At 39.9% G+C, this 20,556-nt stretch overlaps 2 protein-coding genes across 5 annotated transcripts in view; both read right to left on the reverse strand.

Moving 5' to 3' along the window:
- Positions 1-330: 330 nt before the first annotated feature.
- On the reverse strand, positions 331-10,908 carry angel2 (angel homolog 2 (Drosophila)). Of its 4 annotated transcripts, none has more exons than XM_022206918.2 (9): positions 10,667-10,908; positions 6,600-7,513; positions 5,879-6,090; positions 5,716-5,785; positions 4,072-4,502; positions 3,678-3,813; positions 2,993-3,062; positions 2,483-2,613; positions 331-1,926 (listed from the first exon to the last, which is right to left on the reverse strand). In XM_022206918.2, the coding sequence occupies exons 2-9, from the start codon at positions 7,504-7,506 to the stop codon at positions 1,763-1,765; spliced, it is 2,121 nt and encodes a 706-aa protein (XP_022062610.2). In that variant the 5' UTR covers positions 7,507-7,513; positions 10,667-10,908; the 3' UTR covers positions 331-1,762. The 4 variants fall into 4 exon arrangements, with proteins under 4 accessions (XP_022062610.2, XP_022062609.2, XP_022062608.2 ...); XM_022206917.2 differs by lacking the exon at positions 10,667-10,908 and adding an exon at positions 9,641-9,780 and having other exon boundaries at positions 2,993-3,059; XM_022206916.2 differs by lacking the exon at positions 10,667-10,908 and adding an exon at positions 9,641-9,780.
- Positions 10,909-11,763: 855 nt separating this feature from the next.
- Positions 11,764-20,556, reverse strand: part of galnt14 (UDP-N-acetyl-alpha-D-galactosamine:polypeptide N-acetylgalactosaminyltransferase 14 (GalNAc-T14)) — a 193,635-nt gene continuing 184,842 nt past the window's right edge. The window contains 1 exon segment of the mRNA XM_022206915.2: positions 11,764-14,894. Coding sequence (XP_022062607.1) covers positions 14,736-14,894 — 159 coding nt within the window. The 3' untranslated portion in view covers positions 11,764-14,735.

Genomic DNA, 20,556 nt, shown 5'->3' on the forward strand with positions numbered 1-20,556 from the left:
ATACAATTAGCCTGACTGGAAATCACAGGTGTATTTAGTTTTACCTCAGTCATCAAAAGTTGTCTGACTTGTGTGTCAATAACCATGTATGTTGTTGAGTTGCTCACTTGGGGCCTGTATTTTTAATTTAGTCTTTCTGAATTATTTGTTGTTTATTGTTCATTGGAATAATTTACACCTTACAAAATGATGTAGCTACTGGGATGACACAATAGTGAATCATTTGATACATAAATGATATTGCACAAGGACGTAATCGCTTCTGTTGGATACTGTATGCTTGTTTAAAAACTCAGAAATTCAGGCATACAAAAAAACAGCAGCCACATGTAAAAATGCTCATCTTTTATTTACAAACTGTAAACATCAATTGCTAAAATTGCTAGAAAAATACATACAGTCCTTGTCATCATTTGATGATTATGTACAAGTTTGCACAAAATGCACTCATTTTATAGATAATCCAAATTTACAGTCCTTGTTGGACAATATAACAACTTTTACAGGTTGGATCTGCAGGTTAAATGTGTGAAATAAAACAAATTATAGAACCTCTATTTTTAATTTATAAATAATCAAACTCAAACAAATAAGTATATACTGTGGTGCTTCATTGCGTATGAATATTATGGTTTTTGGCACAGTGTGCGAAAGTAAACCATTAAAAGGCCATGATACAGGGGCTACTGTACATGTTTTTTGTGCTTCCAAATTTTTTTTTTAAATAACTACATTAAAACTAAATGAACTGAGCCCTTTCATCTTACCACAATAAAGGTATCAAGTATCTTTCCACCTCAGCAGCACAAATGTCAATATTCAGGATAAAAAATAAAATCTTTTCATAGATTCACATCCAGAAAGAAAACAAAGAGATGAAAGTAAACTTTATATCCCAGTAAAAATGTTAAATGTGAATGCCAGCTGTCTCTAAAACCTGAAAAAATACTAATGCAAACCTCTCTACATTCGAAAAATCAAGTGAAATTACAGTATCAGAATGATCAATGATGATACATACAGGTGATGCTTACAGATGTGTACTTTCTGAAAGTTTAGGAGTAACACAGGACAGTGAGAACAGGCAGGCTGCCAGTGACAAATTATTAGTGAGAATAAATTTGCACAATAAAATGTAAACTTTTCTAATTTTTCCTTTTGACGAGTTCTAACAAGTGCTTTGTATGAAATGCCATCTTGCTTAACTACTAATAATTCAACCTTTAAGTCAAAAACCGCATCCTTCTGTTTAGAAAACGTGTGCAGGATTTCATGATCTCTTCAAAAAAAATTTCGAGTTACCAGAAAACTGCACTACAGTGTTCTGTGCCAGAGCAGAATTATACATGCAAAAAAACAAACAGATATTCACTTAATTGTTTGCCTTTGTTGCATTAACCGTAGGGTAATCTAACTTATTTCAACTGGATATCAGACTTTAAGTGGATAAAGTTTCCTCTTGGGAATTTTCATTTTACCTGCAGCCAGCTGTGTTTTAGCAGAAAGATTTTTTTAAAAAGTTGTTCCCTCAAGATGATTAACTCAACAACGGAAACAGATTATTTAGCACTTAATTCATGTTTGGCACTTCAGCCTCTTTCTTGACCATGTGTGTAGGAAAACTATTATTTGAAAATTAGTTTGATTCTGAGTGTGTGACTGTTCATTTATGAAACCTTTTAAATGCTCCATTCTTCCCTGAGTTGAGCTGCACTGTAAGTAACAACTGTTCTGATTCCTCCGTCAGCGTGAGGAGTCCAGGTCAGCGCTGGAAGCGGAAGCGAGCGAGGAGAGGCAGATGGTCCGATGAGTGGTGCTGATTGGGCAGACCATTGACTTCCTCCAGCTCTGACTGGCCGACCAATGACAGCCTGCCCAGCAGCTGGAGGCCCCGCCCACCAGGAAGTGGAGGAAGTTGGGTGAAATCTTTTAAAAGGAGAACAGAGAGAGACAGTGTGACTGATGGGACTGAGATTAAAAGATGAAGAGACAGAGAGATGGAAACTGGAAAATAGGGAGAGACGAAGAAAATCTTGACCAGTTTCTGCAAGTTTTGTCAAATTAAGCATTTTTTATACCGTCAAGTTATCACACTCTGACATATTTAAATATGTGGGAAAACCAACAGGATGATATGGCATACAATTACACTACCTTTTAAAAGTTTGGGGTCACCCACACAATTTCATATTTTCCAAGAAAACTCACACTTTTTTCATGTGCTAGCATCACTGTACAAGGGTTTTCTAATCATCAATCAGCCTTTCATCACCATCAGCTAACACAATGTAGCATTAGAACACAGGAGTGATGGTTGCTGGAAATGTTCCTCTGTACCCCTATGGAGATATTCCATTAAAAATCAGCCGTTTCCAGCTAGAATAGTCAGCTCCTTGGTCATTGCAACAGAAGTGACAGGCCTGATGGTTCAGACTGAAGCTTCTCAAAGCAGGTGGCAGTCAGTGTCTGTGTGTGTCAGTACCAGGAGTGTACAGGATGTAATCCACCGTCATGGCCGTGCGGGAGTGACAAGTGGTGATCTCAGGTCTCCCGTCAGGCATCAGCCGGTGTCGATAGGACGAGTGCAGCTTCAGGCTGTGCTCAATCCTCGCTCTGTACAAACACAATCACAGGGTTAGTGTGTGTGCTGCAGACTCTGCTTTACACATTTGGAACAGGATCTGTGTTGTTTATCCAAATACTGAACAGAAACCTGACTAATATTTAACAGTGCAGATGCTCACTTAATGAAGAGACCAATTATTAATATATAAAAGCAAATTGTGATAGAAACAGATCTTGCTACACAAAGACAATAAATGCTTATTTTAGAATTCTTTCAGTATTTGTGCAACATTTCAAAACTTAACCAACAGGACACTTCCAAGAATGCTGCAGCTGTTTTTGCAGTCAGATCATATTATTATTATTATAATTTGGAGAGAGGAATGAAGGAAGGACTAAAGGCAGTAAAGGAAAGGAGAGATGTTACCTGTTGAAAGCAGCAACAGCTTTAGTAGCCAGGTCTTCTACCGACAGATTAGAGATTGCTCCTTCTACTGCTGATACAGAAAGATGGTTTCAATTTGAAGCTCACTAACACACTAATCATCAACATTCAACCTCATCTGAAATAAAACTAAACAAAACCACCCATCTACATTCATACATACATCTGAACTAAGATTGTGCTGTTTAAGAATACTCCACTACAAGTCCTGAAATGCTGAAAATGCGTGTTGTATGACCATTCACGTACACTGGGTGTGCTGGTGTAAACTTGAAGCAGAAGGTTGTTTGTTCTGTTGCATTTTCTAAAATCAAAGATTTATGAGCATGGACAAAAAGGTCAGCAACGTGCAGTTTGATATCCTGGTTGAATTAACCTCTGGAACTCTGGGTACATGTCTGTGCTTTCTTAAGAAAAAGAGTCGTGACAAATCAGGAAACGACACAAAGTGAGAGTAAAGACCCAGTCAGGAAGTGAACATGAGTGTCGTGTCATTGGTTCCAAAACTCACAGTTTCTGTCATTTAAGTTAAGACAGAACAGGATCAAAAAAGTCTCTGTTTCAGTCTCTATACTTTTTTTTTTAAAAAAAAGGTTGATGCTATTCGTAACTGTGGCAGTTGTACGTATCAGTGTGTCTGTAGTTTTAACCTTTAGGTAAAGTTTACCTGTCGGGGTGGTGGGGGAACACTCAGCAGTGGGTTTGTTCTCATACTGACACTGATGAGTGATTCCCAATCTGTGAGACCAGATTGGAGATGGCAGGAGACGCTGACCTCTGGGACTGTTCTCCTGACCCGACACCTGCACAAACGCACACAGAAACACAACAAAGGCCAACCTTTTATTACACATACTCACAGACTGAATTTTCTAATTGTTTGACCTGTCACAGTGACATCTTAAACAACAATCAAAGATATTCAGTTTGCAGTAATATAAAGAAAAGCAATCAATCTGCACTTTTGTTGAGCTGAAAAATCACAAAGACCGTTTTTGCGAGACTTCAATGCCGTTTATATTCAGATGAACTGTTTTGGCAGCGTTAGCACCGTGTCTCACCATGCCAATCTGCATTCCTTGATAATCCAGGCAGCCTTTGATCAGGAAGTTGTACAGTGGACTCCACGGAGTGGAGTTAAAATCCCCACAAAGCACAACAGGGTTGGCAGATCCATCTGGGAGGTGGGACAACCGACCGATCTCAGCCAATAGGATAGCCAGCTGGGCCAGTTTGATGTCACCACGGCGAGGGTTGTAGAGAAGGTGAGTGTTGGCGACGCAGATGAAAGCGGAGGGATCTGACTGGCCGAGAGTGTCATTTGGTCGCAACTGCAGAACCAATCCCACGTTGTCCCGGTCGAGGAGGGCATCGCCGGGACGGAAGAACTCCACGGGGTTGGAGGAGAGCAGGGAGAAGCGAGAGGTCTTAAAGGTAACAGCACAGCCGTCTGGTTTCCTTCCTGTCCGTTTCTTATACTCACAGTGGTAACCTAAGAAACAGACGCACACATAATACACACATTTTTTAAAAAAGTGTTAAAACACACAGAAATCTATTTTAACATGCACACTAGGACTGACAGATAAATCATGTTTTCCTTGTTATCACAATATGTGACAGAAATTTAGGGAGCTTTTGGCTGAACTGCAGGTTGTGTTTCCATAGAGCCGATACTACACAAGTATGGAAGTAAATTTAAGAAAGTTGTAAATTATCTATAGTATGTAAAGCCACATGTTTTTGGTGTTTGTAACACTTGTGGGAACTTACAAAAAGGACAAAACAAAAGTTGAAAAAACCTGGCTTGTAACTATGATACTGTAACTCTCCCTCCTTCTGGCCATGGTGGTGCTGTTTCCATAGAGGTGCAGGACTTCTAATGCAGTGAAAAATGAGGCCACAGTGAGGACAAATGTGACAGGAGCAAAAACCACCCACAGACTAACTCTGACCATCATTACTCAATGCTGAACCCCAGCAGGTGAGCGGTTATTTTTTAACAGAAAAAATAAAATAAGAGGCAACTTGTTCCTTCACCACCAACTAACACATATACAGCCATGTCTATAAATAATGGTAGGTTAACAGTGGGGATGTATTTTGGTCATTTTGCCATCCAGGAGAATGGCAAACCCTGCTTCATATCACCTCCTGTCAAACCCTCACCCTGACCTAAACCTGATTCTAAGCAGAACTTTAAAACCAAGTCTAAATTCTGAAACAACCCTTCGAACTTCTGTCTGAGTGTACGGACAGACTATAATGCTTTTAATGCATGTTCAAACTGAAATTACTCCACAAAAAGACAGACACACACACATGCATAACTGTTCAAGAGTTTGGGGTCACTTAGAAATGGCCTTATTTTTGAAAGAAAATCATTTTAAAAAATGAAGATAACATTAAATTAATCTAGACATTGCTAAAGTGGTAAATGACTATTGTAGCTGGAAACAGCTGATTTTTAATGGATTATCTAAATAGGGGTACAGAAGAACATTTCCAGCAACCATCACTCCTGTGTTCTAATGCTACATTGTGTTAGCTAATGGTGTTGAAAGGCTCATTGATGATGAGAAACCCCTTGTGCATTTATGTTAGCACATGAATAAAAGTGTGAGTTTTCATGGAAAACATGAAATTGCCGAGTGACCCCAAACTGTTGAACGGTGGTGGACATACACACAAACATGAATTCCTACCCAGTGCTTGTAGAGCAGGTTTAATCTGGTTTTCATAGTGGTCCTGCTGAACCTCCTGTAGACACAGGATCTAGAAAAATAACAGTTTCATTTATTTATACTAAATTTTAAAAAGTCAGACTAAACACATCATTCCACGTTTGATCGCATCTCATCCACTCACATCGGCGTTGTGCTGCTGGATCTCAGCCAGCAGGTTGGGCAGCCGGTACTCCCAGGGCAGGACACCGGGGTTACAGTGTCGGTACAGGTAGGCGTTGTCCTGCAGCAGCTCCTGGGACAGAATGTTGTAGGACATCACTGAAAAGTCAAACACTGTGCTGTCCCCTGGTGGCTGGAGGTCAGAACTGCAGGCCTCCCAGTGTCTCTGCAGAGCTGAGGGGAAGAGATGAGGAAGATGCAAGGAAAAGGGTGTGATTTAACACAAATTCCAGGGAATTATTTTTAAAAAATAAAGATCACACTGACGGTGAATGTTTGCTCAAGGACTTTACATGTTCTCCAAATCCTACCTGTAATAATGAACAAAAATGACAGAGTAATGATTATGTCATGTACAAGTGGCCTGATTACAGATGTTATCAACACTGTGAGCAGGTTTGCCTCCACTCTGAGAAGCTTCACTTTGGCTGAAAGTGTTTCTCCCTTACAGAGAACATGTATTTCATGCGAGCCTTTTCAGATTCGCATTCAAGCTGTGTATTATTGTACTGAATTACAAGCTTTTCTTAGCTGATCTATTCATGCACAGTCAGCTTATGAAGGTGAATTTAGATGAACTGAGGTCAGCATCTATCTGCAAAACCGCATCTAAAAATGTCTGTGTGTTTTGAAAAATAGATGCTAACAAGCTAAAACATACTGAAGTAAATGAATCAACTTACGTTTTACAGGTTGTGAGACTCCAGGTGGAGGATGTTGTCTGTTTGCTCCGGCCACCTGCCATGGGTTCGAAGGGAGAGTGGTGCTGTGAGGGGAAGAAACAAACCCCATCCACTGCCCTCCATCACGACCTCCATCCCTTTGCTGTTCTGCTGGTCCCTTTGTGTTCCTATGAAGCCCACCCTGCTCCTCAGTACTACTATTTTTAAACCAGGGGTTGGGTTTGTGGACTGAAACTGTATCCTGAGTCTGGGAGTCTCTCTGCTGAGGTTCCCTCCTCGCTCGATGTGGAGATCCATCTCTACTGGAACTGTTCTTTCGTTGTCTGTCTTTAGTCACACTTTTAGTCCTTTCTACATCTTTACCTCTGCTGGTTTCCCTGCTGACACCTTTCCCAGCTCCATTCTTTCCTCCGTCTTGTCCTCCATGTTGGAGCTGGTGGTTCGATCGGAGGCTGCCATCCATGGCGGAGCCCTGGTGATGGTGCTCTCTCCTGGAGTCTCCCTGCAGAGACTTGCCTCCTGTTGCTCTGTGTCCGTCACTTTCTCCAGCGCTCCTCTTATCCTCCACACTCTTCCTCCGTTTGTACGGAGGCTCTCTGTCAGAATGCTCCATCATGCCGCTCGCAGTGGTGTAGAATGAACGCCAGCGACCCCCAAAGGGACCAGGGTTGATATTCAGAGGGTGTAACGTCCTACCAGGGAAGACCTGGTGGGCTGACGGGTGGGAGTGGGGGAGCTGAGGAGGCCAGGGTGGGAATCCCTGCACAGACGACCATGGGTGAGGAGTGGGGGTGAAGTGGGGGAGGTAGGAGGAGGCACTGCTGCTCCTAAAGCTGGCCTGGGAGAGAGCAGGATGGCTGAAGGGAGGGAGGGTTGAGCTGAAAGAGCTCAGCCGGCGAAGGAACATGGGGTGACTGGAGGGAGAGATCAGAGAGGAAATTACAAAGATTCAACATGTAGAGTAAAACATCGATATTCTCTGGTTGTAGCCTCTCAATTGTGGGACTTTGCTGCTTTTATTTAACTTATGTTATGTCCAAAATGTGCTGAGGTTAACTGATTATTCTAAATCTGCCCGTATGTGTGAGTATGATTGTTTGTCCTGTTTTAAGTTACTACATTGTTTTTAAGTTATACTCTTGTTTTCACTGTGAAGACCTTGGTGACCCTTTGGGCTGTTGTAAAGGGCTATAGAAACAAACTTTGATGGATTGATTGACGTTACAATAAAATATCATATTGGTTTTGAATTGTTGCTTGGACAAAACTAGAGATGTGAAGAAATCATGCTGGGCTTCAGGAAATTATGATTTCTGACATTTTATAGAAAGCACAAAGCATTTACTCAACTAAGTAATTGAAAAAAAAAATCTGCAGATGGCTTGACAATGAAAATATTTCCTGTTAGGAGCTCAGTTAACATGAGAAATCAGATCAGAAGTCAGGTCAAAAGATGAGAGGAAAATTATAGCAGATCTGAGGACTTTAACCAAAGCACGGCTAAACTTAAAAAAAATAAATAAAAATTTTAATTACCTGTCAATCAGTCAATTATCGTTTTACCTTCAGCACTGTGATGTGTGCATGTCAATAGCGACATCACCAGAAGTGTAATGTGAATTAAAGCAAATGTACTAAAACACATCATGCAAAAACTTGTTTGATACAAAAACAAACTCACACAGTTCTCATCCAATCTACACCACAAATCTGTCCAATAGAATACCCTTTACTCCAAATTAAGACTGTAATTTAAAGGTGTGCATATGTTTTTTTTCCTAGTTATTTTATTTACAAGGCACAGAGCTTGTTGAAAAACAGGCACCACGTGTAAACAGCAAAATAAGCGTGGAACAGCACAGAAACACTGAAAGCTACTCTGTCAGCAGTGTTTTGTAATTCCTGCCACCATGCCAGTCAAAATAAGTGACCTGTTTGACCATTTAAACCGCCACCACAAATCTCTGTGCAACAAGTGCAAAGCAAGATCTAAACAGCATGCAAAGCAAAAACTATTCTAGATGCCTTTGCTAGTGTTACACCATACAGAAACATTTTCAAATGTTTTTTTTCCCTCCAGCCTCTCTAAACTGAATGTTTATTTTCTGTGTAGATGCACTCCTCTAAAAGAATCACCTCGATCACCGTAGAATGATTAATTATTTTCAAAGACAGTTATTCAAGTCATCTGGTGAGAATTTCTGGATTTAGTCATATCACACAAAAGCAGGAATACAGTGTCAGTCACTTTCCTATAATATACTATAAACACCAGAATGTGGTGAAAACGTTCCTAGAGGCCATAGTATGGTTATAGAATTGCTTCCTTCCTTTTGAAAATCCTTGAAATCTCTTTAAAACAGAGAAAAGAAACAGCTGTCAAGTTGTCTGCCTCCTATTTTCTTGGTTAATCAGTAAAACGTTTGATTTATCCATAGAACAAAAGGTGAACAATTACCATCATCATTTCAGAAAGCCCAAAGCACTGTTCTAAACATGTTTGTTTAGTTGTCCTCCAGCAGTCCAAAATCCACAGGTATTCAGCTTACAACGAAGAAGAAAAGAGAAAAGCAGCAACATTTGGGAAGCTCCAACCAGACAGCAGCTCACACTTGACTTGACATGTAGCTAATAGGTCTAGGACTGAAGATTGAGATACTACTGACAATGTTTATTTATTTATTCATTTATTCATTTTTTGTATTGCATTTGTGAGTTTACAAGCTAGTGTAACAATTTCCCACAACTAAAAGTAAAAGCAGCAGCTGCAGCATTAGCTAAGTTAGCTGCTCTATTTTGTAGTTTTGTCTCTTATCTCTGCATGAAACCTGGAAACTTTTCATTAGGATTTAATTTGATTTAAGTGTAAATTCCCTTACAAACTACAGGCCAACAACTCAAAGAACACACCACATCAGACAAAGTAATGTAACGTTTGCGATAAACCCTGTTCGCTGTGTTTTTAGCCTCACTGAACATGAACACATGCCAAACTGCCTAATTATTTAGTAATTCTGAGCATCTAGCTGACTTTAACTTACTTCTCCTCATAGAAGGAAGAACCATCGTTTACGTTTCTGCTCGGACGCATTTAGATAAATTACAAATAGTAAACATTATCGAAGCTCTGAAAACCTGCTTTGAATCCAAACTCCAAAACAAGCCGCACAAATATGACGTAATCACGTACGTACAAACTGAGCGCGGAAATCTCTGCTGCTTTAAATTACAATGATGAAGCTCGTGTTTTTCAAAGCCAGCAATAAAATATTGCTTTGTGCAGTCTAGAAACTGTACGGACACAGTTACAAATGAGCACATAACTATTAATGTAGCTTCAGAACAAAGTTACAAATACATGCGTTGTGCTGCGACGAATAAATAAGGTGAAATACCAAGTTTTGCTACTTATATACTATTCAGAATTGGTTTAAATAATAAATATTCTAAATTAAATATGCCGAATGTGAAGCAAATATCAACGAATGACACGAAAAATTATTTCTCAAAATTTCCACCTGTGACTTCAAGAGATGTACATACCACAACATAAGCAGCAAAATAAAATGTCCAGTTCCGTTTAAATGTCGGATGGAGCTTCTCGGCAATATAATTTTTCATATAGTATCATCTTCAAGTTAAGCTAAGCTAAGCCTCCTTTTACTAAATTATGATGAGCTGATGAATTGAATGTAACAAACCTTTCACGAGGGAAAGTAAAGGCATCATCGAGGCAACGTCATCTCAGCGGTCTCGCGTTGGAACTTGTAGTTTATACTGTCCACTAACTGGCATCAAATAATAGGATACAATCACTGAACGGACTACAGCCGAGTCGGTACAGCGGAACAGTGGCCCGACTGGAAACGTGGCTGGTCGTTACATACATATATTTCATCGGGCACATCAAGAAATGTCACGATTCTTTCGTTAGCAAACCCAGTCGACACGGAGAGATTCCAGAAATGAAGAAACAGTTCCAACACGAGAGTTAGCGCGTTTTACGTATTTTCACTCGAGCTGTTTGGAGAGAATGGCTGACGAGATGAAAAGGTCATTGTACTTACGTAAAATCGAGGCTCCACTAGAAGACGGCGATGTCGGTAGAAACGGGTTGAAAAGACAAAATGTCAGCTTCTAATGTGCGACATTTTTTTGTTGTTGCTATACGGTGTCTAAAGTAAAGCAGCGGAGGAGGATGGATAATCCCGGTGTGGATACAGAGAGCAATGATCTGAGAGGAACCTCACCACACAGCCCAGTCTACTGTACATCCTCCCTCTGCATGTGTGTGTGTGTGTGTGTGTGTGTGTGTGTGTGTGTGTGTCATTGTGCTACACTACATAAAAGCAGCAACACAATAAATGAGCTCTCCGCATATTTTTTTCTTCTCACTTTTGGCTCATTGTTTGATGTAAAACCCTCGCTATTACTGCACTACCGACAGCTCATTCTAATGTAAATACACACAAAAAAATAGTGCCCAAAGATGCAACTTATACTACCTTTAGCTGGATTATTATGAGGCCAATGAGAATGGCAAACTGTTGAAATAAAAATGAGAATATAGGGTTTATGTAAATGGGAGGTCCTATAATGATGCATTTTGAAAACATAAAGAGACTCATACATCTACTCTTTTATTTACCTCTGTGCACAAAACAGTCCCAGTGCCAGTGTGGAGAAGAAAACTTGTGCTGTTCAATAAATGAATCCCGCTGAAACCACACAGCTAGAAATCAACATCCAGCCAAAAGAATATGCAAATATGCAAAAGAAAGCATCTGTCTTTTGGAGCAACCTGTTCCTAATCTCTAGTAGTAAAATGATAGTAAAACTCTAAAATGAATGCTGAAGCATTTTAATAGCAATGATAGTTGGTCAGTGCAAGTTTGGTGATGCAAAAGTACTGCAGTTTTAGAGTTGTACTAGTATATGTAATAGTAGTAGTAGTACCTGTAAAGTAGTAATTATAACAGGAGTAACTGTAGGGCTGCAACTTATTGTGATTTTCATGAATATGTTTATCATTTTCTAATTAATTGACAAGTTGATTGGTTTAAAAAATTGTCAGAAAATGATGAAAAAATGTTGATCAGTGTTTCCCAAATCCCAAGATGATAAATGTCTCATCTTCTCCACAACCCAAACATACAGAGAAACAGCCATTATAAAATCTTTATTCAGGAGTCAAACAAGATATCAAAATGATGCAGCTGAATGTGTCAAACACACACTGTAAGAGGAAATAACTGTAAAGCAGAGAGGTTTGTTCCAAAATTGGAAATCCGTTATGTGAGAAACGGACCGCTACTCTTTTAAAAAGATTGTTCGGGAAGATTTAGAGAAGATTTATTGAACATTTGTCAGTGGTTACTGACGTCAGTTGTGTCTTTACTCTTTTGGAATTTGAAATGAAAAACCAAGGAGGACGGCAGCATAACTGGAGGGTCATGGGTTAAAACTCCACAACAGCTGAGGTTCATGTCAGTGTGCTCAAAATACAAACAATCTTAGGTATGTGACTAAAGAAAAGCCTCAAGAGTGGACACGGTTTTACGAAAATAGAGCCTACACAGCAGAATTGTTTTTGTGTATTGTCCAAACTTGCATGTTAATTACACAAGACCGTGCAATTTTAGTGAAACAGGTGGAGTATCACTGTGAGTGAAGGTTTAACGTGTGGGGGAAAAAAACAACAATCGTGTAGAAAAAGTCTCACATGCACAGCAGCACTTCAGAGGGACGAGCAGAGAGAAACAGCTGCTTCGTTTAGGCAGAAACGCTGCAGAAATCTGCTCAGACAGAATCAGAGGGGCAGATATTATGATGTGCTGCATTCTTCCTGCTCTCTTGGTTCCATGTTTCTTCTCGCTGTGGCTGTTTGTCTATTTATGCACCTGTAGCCCTTTACTGTGTTTCTGCTGCTTCCTCTGTTTAAATCTGCTCCATCTCCAGTGGTTTTCCTCTGTCAAAACATCTGTCTTTGCACCTGTGGCTCAGTCTGGATTTGCTCTAAATTCCAGGCTTTCTGTTCCCTCTTGAGGTTTTCTTCCTTAGTCTTTCCTTTGTTTGTATTTTTCCTTCTCTTAAATCCTCTTCCTTCCTTCGTTTTTTGCAATCAGATCTGCCGACAGCAAACAAAGCTTCAGCAGACAAAGGTACAAGATGGAAGTTGTTGTCTAAACAGCCAACAAAATGTCTCATCCACTTTGTGCACATGGAGATATCTGACATCTCATGGTAGATATTTATATATTTTTAACCCTATTTAAGGAGAATTTTAGAAACGATCCTCAAATGACTCCACTCAGACAAATCGGAGTCATTCTTTGTTCGAGCGTTTGGTTCTGTCATCCTCTGTTTTGATTCTTAGCAATCTGGACTTACAAGTGAAGGGAACTTTACATTCAGTTATCTTGAAGCTTACAGATTTTTTTGGAACTTGTTGGTCAGTTTCCACTTTTGAGATGATTTAAGTCTGCTTGGTGAGACAGATCAGAGGTTGAGAAACACGAGTGAATTAAGATTTTGTGCTGCTGGTCAACTCACATGGGCTTCACTCTACTGCGCTCCAGAGGCCTGTACTACGAAGCAAGTTCAACATCGTCAGGATATCCTCATGTTGTCTGGTTTCACTAAACCTAACAAATCGATCTCACTTACCTGCCACATGAAGCTGGGACTTAAGTCAAACCAGGGATTTTGAATTAAGAAATGCATGCGTTCATACATGGGGAGTATCGGCACCAGATGACAAAACGTGCAGGTCTTGAGCTGCATATTTCTCACAAGTAGAGCAAATTATAATCTTAAGCCAGTATAAAGAATTTGAAAATATAATAAAGGATGAAAGCAACACAGCCGCTGCAGTCAATGTAAGAAGGTAAGACGGCAAAAAGTATCGCCTGTCAACATTCATTTCACCGCCCCAGCATTAAGTCCGATCTGACTGTGTAGCCTGTTCTCCTGGTGTTTAAGTCAATTTTAGTCTTATTCTTTCAGCTGCAACCCTGGTGGTGGCAAATAGTCTTGGGATTACATAAGGAATAAATATTTATACAGAATTGTAACAGGTGAATGCTGTAAATCTTATACAATTTTAGTGCTTTAATATGTTCCTTTATAAGGATTGTAATGCTTTATAAAGGACTACAGAACAGTGAGATGGCTTTGAACCATCTTGCTTTCAATATGGAAATAAATAAATGAATAAAGGAAGACTGATGCTCCCTCCACCCAGAATCTATATCTCTTATATCAAAACTGATCAGGGATATAAAAAAGTTTAGTCTGTCTCTATAAAATCTTGCCCTCCTTTGAGACATTCTCAGTGTCTGTGCAGTGAGCTTCACAGCATCTTCTACAACTGGTGATGCCATTTTCCAAGAGAACTGATTGGTCAGTAGGCGGCGATTCCACTGTGAAGCAGGTTAGCAGTTCAGTGGAAGGTAACAACTAAAAAACCCAGAGTTAAACCTAAAGCTACCTGAAAACATCTAGTCCTGCTTCATAGTACAGCCCTCTGATCACACCCCAGTAAGGATCCTATCAGGAGAATCATACTGCAGTAAAGATAATAACAGGTATTTGACCACGTGAACTAAATTTTTGAGTTGTGCTTGGTTTTAATTCCCAGATTCTTAAACAGACACTTCCATTGCAAAAGATTACATAACACCTTCTCCGACTGATTTTTTTCCTCCAAGCAACGTTTCTGTCCGCTTCGACTCTTTGACAGTTCAGGGTTTTAAGGTGCACTTAGTTTAACTCCACCAAACTTTTTAACAGCCTTAAAAATAGATACTTGAATCTCCAGGCAAACAGACAGAGAGCTCATTTTTAATGCCTCTTCTCCTCCTGCTAGCATTTCAATCCAGCGCACCTCATTAATAAATCAGGACTTTATACCTGACAATGTTCTGAATTTCTTTTCTCTCTAACACCGAAGGGCCTCAGAAAAACCTCTGGAAGTCTTCATCAGCTTTCTGTTCCAATATCCTCGACGCTGCACCGTGACATGATTGCTCATGCATGCTCAGTCCGTGTGAGCAGCTGACTCTGCCCAGGTCTTTGAGGCGCTGAATGGGTGAGACAGGGCAGGTTTCTGGAGGTGAAAGCTCTCGGGGTCGGTGGTCAGGAGAAGGGCACCTCCCATCTCTGTGTATAAGCACTCAGTTCACAGGGGCTGATCACCAGCATCCGGGAAGAGTCCATCCCATCCAGAGCCATTTCCGAGTCCAAGCAGAAGCGAGACACGAGGTGCTCCAGGTGAGTCCCTGACTTCTGCCACCGCTGCAGGAAAACGCCAAAAAAAAAAAAAAAACAGTTCAAAAAGAATGATTAACCACATATTTCTCTTGTAAATTAGAGAAGTTCATATACACTAAAACACATTTACTGTTCAGTTTAGCAAACCAACAAAGAGCCCTTATTTTGGTTTTATTTCAGGTTTACTCTGCTTTGCTATTGATCCGTCTCTGTACTGCAGGGAAACGAGATGTTTCTTGGAGGATCTTATGAATGCAGAAACCTGCAGCCGACTAAAACACCTCTGAAAAGGTCTTCAGTCATGCTCTGCAGAGCAGCTGTATTACTGTATGACTGAGCAGCAATACGTAGAGAAACATGAATCTGACAATGACGGAGCTGATGTCAAACTCTTTTGCATACAAAGTAAGAACAAATGTCTTGGAGCTACGCCTGCACATGCTGCACTGAAGGACAGGTCACTGATTCAATCCAAAGTACACAATCAGAATGTATGAAAAAGAAAATCTCATCTTTTACAAACATAAAAAAGAAAAAAAGCTGCTGTAGCAAAAATGTCAGTGCAAAAACCTGAAGTAATCACAGTTCAGCTTCCATCAAAGGTTTCACAGAGAACCAGGCCTGAACTGGAATCAGATTCCAACTTTTAGGATTTTAAGAAATAAGATTTTCAATTCTGCTTATTGATTCCTGGAAACAGTCTTTGTTGTCAATATGATTTTAGCTTATATCATGCACCAGAGAAATTATGCAGCCTGACAAACGATGATGTTGTGCAGTGACTATAGTTAAACAGTTATGGCAGCTAAAATGTGAAGAACTTTCTACAGCGGTATAGTGGTAGTTTCTACACTGAGAGATGTGTACTAACATCACAGAATCAGCTGATCAGAGCACTTTAGTACAATTAAACTAAAGTTCAAACATCTAACGCCCTACTTGTGCATTACATTATAGATGGAACTGATCATTTTCTACAGTTTGTTCTTAACAAAAAAGAAAAACAAATCACAAAATATGTCAATTTGACAAAGTTTATGGTAGCTGCAACTATATCATTAATTCTTTTCTTCCATCCATCCATTATCTACATTGCTTAATCCTCATTAGGGTCTTGGGGGGGATCACCAGTCTATCATAGGACTACATATACAGACAAACAAATACACTCACATTCATACTCATGGACAATTTGAAGTTCCCAGTTAGCCTCTGCATGTTTTTGGACTTTGGGAGAAAGCTGGAGAACCTGAAGAAAACCCACGCATGCACAGGGAGAGCATGCAGACTCCACACAGAAAGATCTCAGGATCCCCAAAAACCAGGGATCTTCTATCTGTGAGGTAACAGTGCTAACCACCGACCACTGTGCAGCCTCAGTTATTTTCTTTTTTATTCAAATAATGCTTCAAGAAACAAAAGTACTGTTTGATTAGTATCAGAGTCACAACTACTGCAAACAGTTACTCTGAAAACCTGTGACTTGTCTGGGACAGATTTTTATCATCTTTATTATTCATTTACATCATGTAGCGACATGTTTATTGACACACATACTTCAGTAGCAGCTATGAATCTTGATAGAATGAGACAGCGATCAGATGATCAATCCTTTGATTATTGGCTTCTAGATCTCTACCAACAGAGCTACAACCACCCAGATGTAAACTAATATATTACTATACTTCTACTGTGCAGCCTCTAATCACCTTTGTTAGGTATATTGATAAAGTAATGATAAAGTTGAAGTTCTGACTGCTTTAGATTTGTAATGGACCCTGTGCTTCCCCTCAGTCATCACTAGATGGAGACGTCTCCTGACTGTTGTCTTTGATCCACCGGCTGTTTGACCAAACAGACACTCGCTGAGTGTGCGTTTGCGTGTGTGTGTGTGTGTGTGTGTGTGTGTGTGTGTGTGTGTGTGTGTGTGTGTGTGTGTGTGTGTGTGTGTGTGTGTGTGTGTGTATGTGTGCATTATTCATAGCTGGATTCTTTTAACAGGAAAAACAAAGCCGCAGATATGATCAGACATGAAAAGAGGCTTTTATCTGGCAGTGGGTTTGAAACCCAGTCATCAGAGAGCGAGAAGAACAGATTGACAGATAAATGCAGAGAGAAAGAGTGATGAAAAACAGCAAAACAGTAATTATGCGTGTGTGGGCAACTTGTGTGATATCTGTATCTTTGTATATGTGTGTAATCAGAGTCTGTGCATGTATTTGCCTGCATGTGTGTTAATTCCTTTGTGTCAGTGTGTACGTTGTGTAGAGCAGCCATATTGTAACGGCTGAGCCTCTGAAGCGTATCACTGTCATGTTATCTGGATCTCGTAAGGCGTCGTAACAACACACACACCGGGTTTGTTCGGTAGAATTGCATTGTGGGTCTACTGCGGTGGTGTCAAGATGAGATGCTCATCACAGGGCAGCGACGGGCCGCAGAACTTTTTAATTGAAAAAAAGGGAGAGGGATAATTAAAAGTAAATCAATTAGTATTCACCTTATTACGGACTGCTGCAGCTGCTGACATCCAATACGAGACGCCTCTCTTTTAAGTGCTGTACATACATTAAAGCTCATAACCCTTTTGTTCCTTCTCAGGTTGACTGCAGTGTGATGGAGTCTGATTCGTTGCTCTGAGATCAGACTTAGGTCAGACAGACACAACTGGAATCTCCTCCTTTGGGACTTTTGCTGCTATAAAAATTCAGTTGTACTTCATGGGTTCGCAATTTGATTCTTTGTTGATTCGCTCTCGAGGTAGCGAGACTGCCTAGCCTACTACGTAACATAATACATATGCATTTATCTAATTGATATTTGGGTGGCTTTTATATCTGCTAGTCTTCTTGGTACATTTGCTCACAGTCTGTCAAGCTACTTGGAAGGCAGTTTATGTTAAGCATCTTGGAGAAGTTGGGCTGTAAATCAGTAGAAATTCAGTTGTCTCAGTTAGATTTGAAATTCTGATTATTCCAGTATTCTATTTAAACTCCAAATATTTACATTTAGGTAAGTCAAAGAATTGTTTTTTCCCACCCAAAGAGAAGACCTCACACTCCAAAGTTAATATATGAGAGATGTATGTCAACACTTTTCTTATCTTGCTTGTGCATGGAATTCAAAAATTAATTTGTTTTCCAGCATGAGGCCCGTTACCTCATAATAAATTTGCTGTTACAGTTACTGCTGAACATCAGTGGATCAACCTTTTTATTCCTGTGATATTGGAATATGATTACAAGCTTGGCCTTATTTGACAGATGTGGTATCAGGAACAAAAAAAGAGTGCGGGGCAAAGCAGTCATGGTCACTTTAGGCCATGTAGTGTTCCACAATGTAAGACAACTGATTCTGTATAGAAGAATCTCACATGGTAATAATAGTGTCCAGCATGTCAAAATGTTCTTGTTTTCTATGGCGTAGTTTGTCAGTTGCTTTCTGATCCTATGTTTGTTGGCCAAGTCTGTCTGTGGCCCACAGATGACGGATTTAGCGACAGTGACGTCAAATATTGGTTTGTGGACTTGTGTTTGGAATTTGGCCATCATCATCTCAGTATTTTTTGACTCAGAGCGACGGACGTGGGATGGATCTGACTAAAAATTCCAGCAAACTGCTCACATCATAGATTGTATGAAATAAAAGCTAGACTCCATAGATTATAAAAGATGGAAGTGGCCACTGTGATGTGGACTGTTGATTTGGAGACTCAAGTTTGCTACTTCCTGGTCATTATCTTGGAACTTTTGGAACAAAATGCCCCCAAACATCACACATTAAGGTCTTATTTTTGCGTAATGATGGTGTTATTTTCGGCTAGACAACCAGGACACTGATCAGAAAGAGGTAAGTTAACAAAAAAATTAGAATGACTAAAGGAAAAATGTCTTGACTGAGCATTAAACAGAAGTCGATGGGATCCAGAGCATCATAGAGTCTGTGTCTGGTAGTGCTTGGTGGTACTGCACTTTAAGACACTTTGCCATGGCTTCTCTTTCCAGAGCTGATGAATCTTTTCATTTTTGACATGATATCATACAGCAGCATCCTGTCACTCAAAATGCAGCCACACTGTGAAGTATAGAATGTTTTATCACTGATTATGCTCTAAATGCAGCTATGGTTTACTAAATGGACACCATGCTGGATTAAAGGGAACTTGAAACTAGTGATGAAGTCGATAGGCTCATTAGGAATATGTTCACTTATGTACTAGATCAGGTAAAAAACTATGGTAATTTTCACATATATTTCATATAATCTGACTTATTTCTGCAACCAGAGAAGTTTTAACATTAAGAATATGTTCACTTATGTACCAGATCAGGTAAAAAAGTAATTTTCACATACTTTATACAATCTGACTTGTTTCTACAGCCAAATAATTTAGAAAAAAATGCAGGGTTAAGCACTGCCTGCATATAAAGATGGACCAACCCTCAGTGACGTCAACTACAGGCTTCCTGAAGAATGCTTTTAAAGCTCAGTGTTTTGGATCAAGCCTTCACCAACTCGACAGTCCCTGACTCCATCCAGTTCTTAATTAAAAAATGGCCAAAGAAGCAGAGTCTAAGAGGAGCTGATGAAGGGGTTTATGAAAACGTAACTTTGACATGACACCCACCAGTCACTCACACATCACTGACCCTTATTATAACTTTGTGCCTTCATACATTATAACAGATGGCTTTTATACAAATTCACCCCTGTACAGTTGTCGTGGATGGGGAAAATGAGGAACAGAGACCAAAACAATTATTCTTACCAGGCTGTAAACCTGGAGATTTTAACATGGTGGTCTATGGGGATTAAGTCAAATTTGGAAACATCCTCAAGTGGCCATTTGAGGAACTGCAGTTTCAGCGGCTTCTATTATCAGGCCTGAAGTTGTTGCTTGGTTGCTTTTAGTTGTTTTTAGAAACGGATATCAGATAACATGAGCAACTGTATTATTTTAAATATAAAGTTGGGCATTTTAGCTTGGGGGTCCAAGGGGATTTAATTGCTTTTAGGACTAGTTTCAAGTGGCGAATTGAGAAATGGCAGTTTATTGCACTTTCATGTTAGTGTCATCTTTCACAGCTCTGACCATAAAGACCAAAAGCTATGAGTAAAGCTGAGTTCAGTCATTCTGATGTGTCTCTGAGCCAACTGACAGCAGGAATTTAAGGCTCTGTGATCACCTAATCTGTCATAGTCACTATCTTGAAAACCATAAATGTCACGTATGTCATCCTGGCATCACATGAAAGTGTAGAAGACTTGAAGTGTATGTGACTGGAAGCGCATGTAAGGGCTGCAGATTACTTCTGAATTTTAATACATGGATAAGGTTTCTCAGCGTTCTCTGGAAGTCGAAGCAGCCTATTTTTAGGCTACACCATATTGCCACACACCTTTTCCCCATGCTGAACAGCCTATTTTCACCTCTGCTTTCCTTCTTTCTCATCCTGCCTTTCTCTCCCACTCTGTGGTGATCTGTTTAGTTCTGTCTCCAACACTTTCTCTTTGTGTTGCTCTGTCTTTCTCAGTGTCTGTCGTCCTGTCATCCTTCCCATTTCTACCCTTAATTTAACCTCACTCTACATTTCTTCCTCTCTCCCACTCTGTCTCTCTACCAGTCAGCTCTGGGCTGTTTCTCCGGTGAGTCTTCCTTCTAATTAACTATCATCGCTCTGCTTCC

The sequence above is a fragment of the Acanthochromis polyacanthus genome, chromosome 16 (genome assembly GCF_021347895.1).
Source record: "Acanthochromis polyacanthus isolate Apoly-LR-REF ecotype Palm Island chromosome 16, KAUST_Apoly_ChrSc, whole genome shotgun sequence".
Taxonomy (NCBI): Eukaryota; Metazoa; Chordata; class Actinopteri; family Pomacentridae; genus Acanthochromis; species Acanthochromis polyacanthus.

Bases quoted from the DNA above. Each gene is read 5' to 3' on its own strand.
- angel2 (XM_022206916.2), bottom strand. From the start codon at position 9,690: ATGCGTCCGAGCAGAAACGTAAACGATGGTTCTTCCTTCTATGAGGAG. The intron at 4,503-5,715 runs GTAGGAATTCAT...TCTGTTTCTTAG, and splicing joins ACCTGCTCTACAAGCACTGG to GTTACCACTGTGAGTATAAG. The intron at 1,927-2,482 runs GTACTGACACAC...TCCTTTTAAAAG, and splicing joins TTACATCCTGTACACTCCTG to ATTTCACCCAACTTCCTCCA.